At 37.2% G+C, this 2,809-nt stretch overlaps 2 protein-coding genes across 2 annotated transcripts; both read left to right on the plus strand.

Moving 5' to 3' along the window:
• The first annotated feature begins 418 nt into the window (after positions 1–418).
• SARC_12396 (hypothetical protein) lies at positions 419–1,677 on the plus strand. The gene has a single exon (XM_014293498.1). It carries the CDS (start codon positions 647–649, stop codon positions 887–889), a length of 243 nt encoding a protein of 80 aa, XP_014148973.1. The 5' UTR covers positions 419–646; the 3' UTR covers positions 890–1,677.
• Positions 1,678–2,330: 653 nt separating this feature from the next.
• SARC_12397 (hypothetical protein) lies at positions 2,331–2,496 on the plus strand (the record flags this gene model as incomplete). Its single annotated transcript, XM_014293499.1, has 1 exon — positions 2,331–2,496. A coding segment is annotated over one exon (166 nt), but the record flags the coding sequence as incomplete, so codon positions are not given.
• Positions 2,497–2,809: the final 313 nt, after the last annotated feature.

Raw genomic sequence — 2,809 nt, forward strand, 5'->3', positions numbered from 1 at the left:
GTCTATTCGCGGCCTGCGGCTCGCCTTCGATTTTTGTAAAAAATAAATTAAAAAATGAGACACTTTATTTAAAAAGATAAAATAAATACTTTTTTATTTTGTCTTGTAAATAGATTTGTAAAAAACCCATATTTTGAGGGTTTTTAGAAAACAAAAACCAATGTAAAATGATTTTTTTCTGAAGTATATTTTGTTTTTAAAAGAAGGACTAATTCTCCGAGAGACTGAAGTGTGAGAGTTGAGAATTGAGAGCTGAGACACATCACGGGGGGGTTTTTAGGACGAATTTTTGGACCATGTAGGTGAGTTGTGAGAGGCAGAAGAGGGCCATGAAAATCAAAAACTGAAAACGATATTGTCGTTGTAGTGCATGTATTTATGTACCCGACTACACTACTAGAGAGAGCGGTTCTGAAATAAAAAACATTGTACACAGAAGTAGATACAATAGTTTCTTCCATAAAGGTTAAAGGTATTTACCTGTTCGTAGATCTCTTGATGTATATACATGTGTAAATAATTTTAAATGTATGTATTATATACTTCTCCTACTTCCTAGAGTAGTTGTCAACAGAGGGCATATTTAGTATTTCACCTGAACACAACTTAATTAACCTTCACACAATCTCGACAACTCTATCTCGCCATGCAGTCTGATAGCGTCTACTCGGAACTGCACAAGAACGTGAGTGTGACCCTTATCGTTGATGACGAATGGCGTAGTTTCAAATTACCGGATGAAGAGACGCTTTTACCCCCAGAGCTGTCCATAACACTGGAGAATTTCGACGACATTACCGCCGAAGAAACAAATGAGGTCGACTTGGCAGAGGAGTTCGATAAGTGGAACGACCTCGATATGGCACACTTTGTACCCAAACGAGATTAGTCGGAACTTAGCATCTTGATCACCCTGCCAAAAAGGGATTCAAGTAGACTCGCATTTGCAGTTCACAGCTTGATGCACTGGTTATAGTATGAGGTGTCTTTGTCTTCGGCTGTAAAGAGGCTTCGGCTGTGTCACACACACCTGAAAGCCTTGCGACAGGCATCTATTTCTGGAAGAAAATTTGTGACTAACTGATGCCATCCATGTGTCGACAAGACGTCGGCAGTGACTTCTGATCTCAGTGAGGTGTAGCAAATGATGGATTGTCTGTAATTGATAATTCCACCTGTGCATAATGTCGAGATTATGTACTTGAAACTTCGAGAGGTCAGGCTGAATCAGCTATGATTGTACCACGGTTACACCAGTTGGCAAAAGAGTACACGTTCGCATCACATAATACGGATTGCGTAGGACCAACGTATTGGAAATGCCCCTATAGGACTTCGTCAGCGTAGATGTGAATCACCCCTGCGAATTCATACGAACACAAATGTATGAAATCTATAGACAAGGCGTCGATGAAGCACATTGAGCAGTTTTAAAGTTGTATCGCCATTTGCTAAACAAGTGGATGTCGGTTATTGAACGAAATTGGCAGCCGTCATATATACACGTAGGAATGTAATTAAAATCGCAACAATAATATTGACTAACATTCAGAAACAACAAAAGGTTCAATATATACACATATGTATATATACATATACACATACATACATACACACGCACGCACGCACACACACACACACACACACACACACTACACACACACACATATATATATATATGAACACACAGCACACACGCACATACACACAGATACACAGTCATATACACACACACACGCATATATATATATATATATATATATATATATATCGACATATTTTACACATATATATACATATTTTTTTATGTAGAATGGATATATACATGTATACTTATTATGAACAGTATGCTAATATTAAGAGAACGGTAGTGACAAATAAATTCGCGCACCGCATGTGTTCGTGTGGCTTGTCCGTACGCATATCAACGATCATTGAAGTTACATTTGAAAGAACAGATAAGTGTCTGGTTATTGTGTATGACTCATCGTAAACTATTGTTTTGTTTATTTTTGTTGTAAAAAATAGATATTGCATAGCCTCCTGTGTGCGATATGATAACGCGCGACACAATCAACGCTTTTGTTTCCAGAAAAAGATGTCGTAACATATACATATTCCCTCTACTATGTAAATATTTAGATATTTAGAGTGTGAGAGATGGATATTTAGAAATTTGATTGATGTATTATATACATGGGCATACATGAGTATATGTTTATATAGCATATTATAAGCACATACTTCAAAAACTTTACGCGATAGCCTCACCTGAGCCCCCATTTAACCAAACCCGTGTGTAGTTGTATATATCCTGTTGTACAGTTAGAATGAAGTTGTTTTCTAAAGCCAAGAAGGCCCCTCCAGCCTCGGAGAGTATCCAGAATCTGCGACAAACACAGGACATGTTGATGAAACGACAGACACATCTAAACAAGAAGATCCAAGACGAATTAGAGTCAGCCAAGAAGCTCAACAAAGCCGGCAACAAGAAAGGTGAGGTCTTTCACACTCAAAGTTGTTTCTTTGATAGTATTAGTTAGCGACATGCTCTTATGCAGTGCGGGGCTATTATATTTTACCATGTGCATATATAGCATTTCATATAGTTATGTATGTTTTTAATACGCAAAAAGTGTGTGTTAAGGCATTCATTATGATAAACTAGGTTCAATACATAAACAAATACACATACATCCTCTTTATCTCACACACAAACACACAAACACACGTACACGTATACACGTTTGTACACACACACACACACACACATATATATATATATACTACATATATATATAGTAATATG

This window comes from Sphaeroforma arctica (assembly GCF_001186125.1).
Source record: "Sphaeroforma arctica JP610 unplaced genomic scaffold supercont1.2273, whole genome shotgun sequence".
Taxonomy (NCBI): domain Eukaryota; class Ichthyosporea; order Ichthyophonida; genus Sphaeroforma; species Sphaeroforma arctica.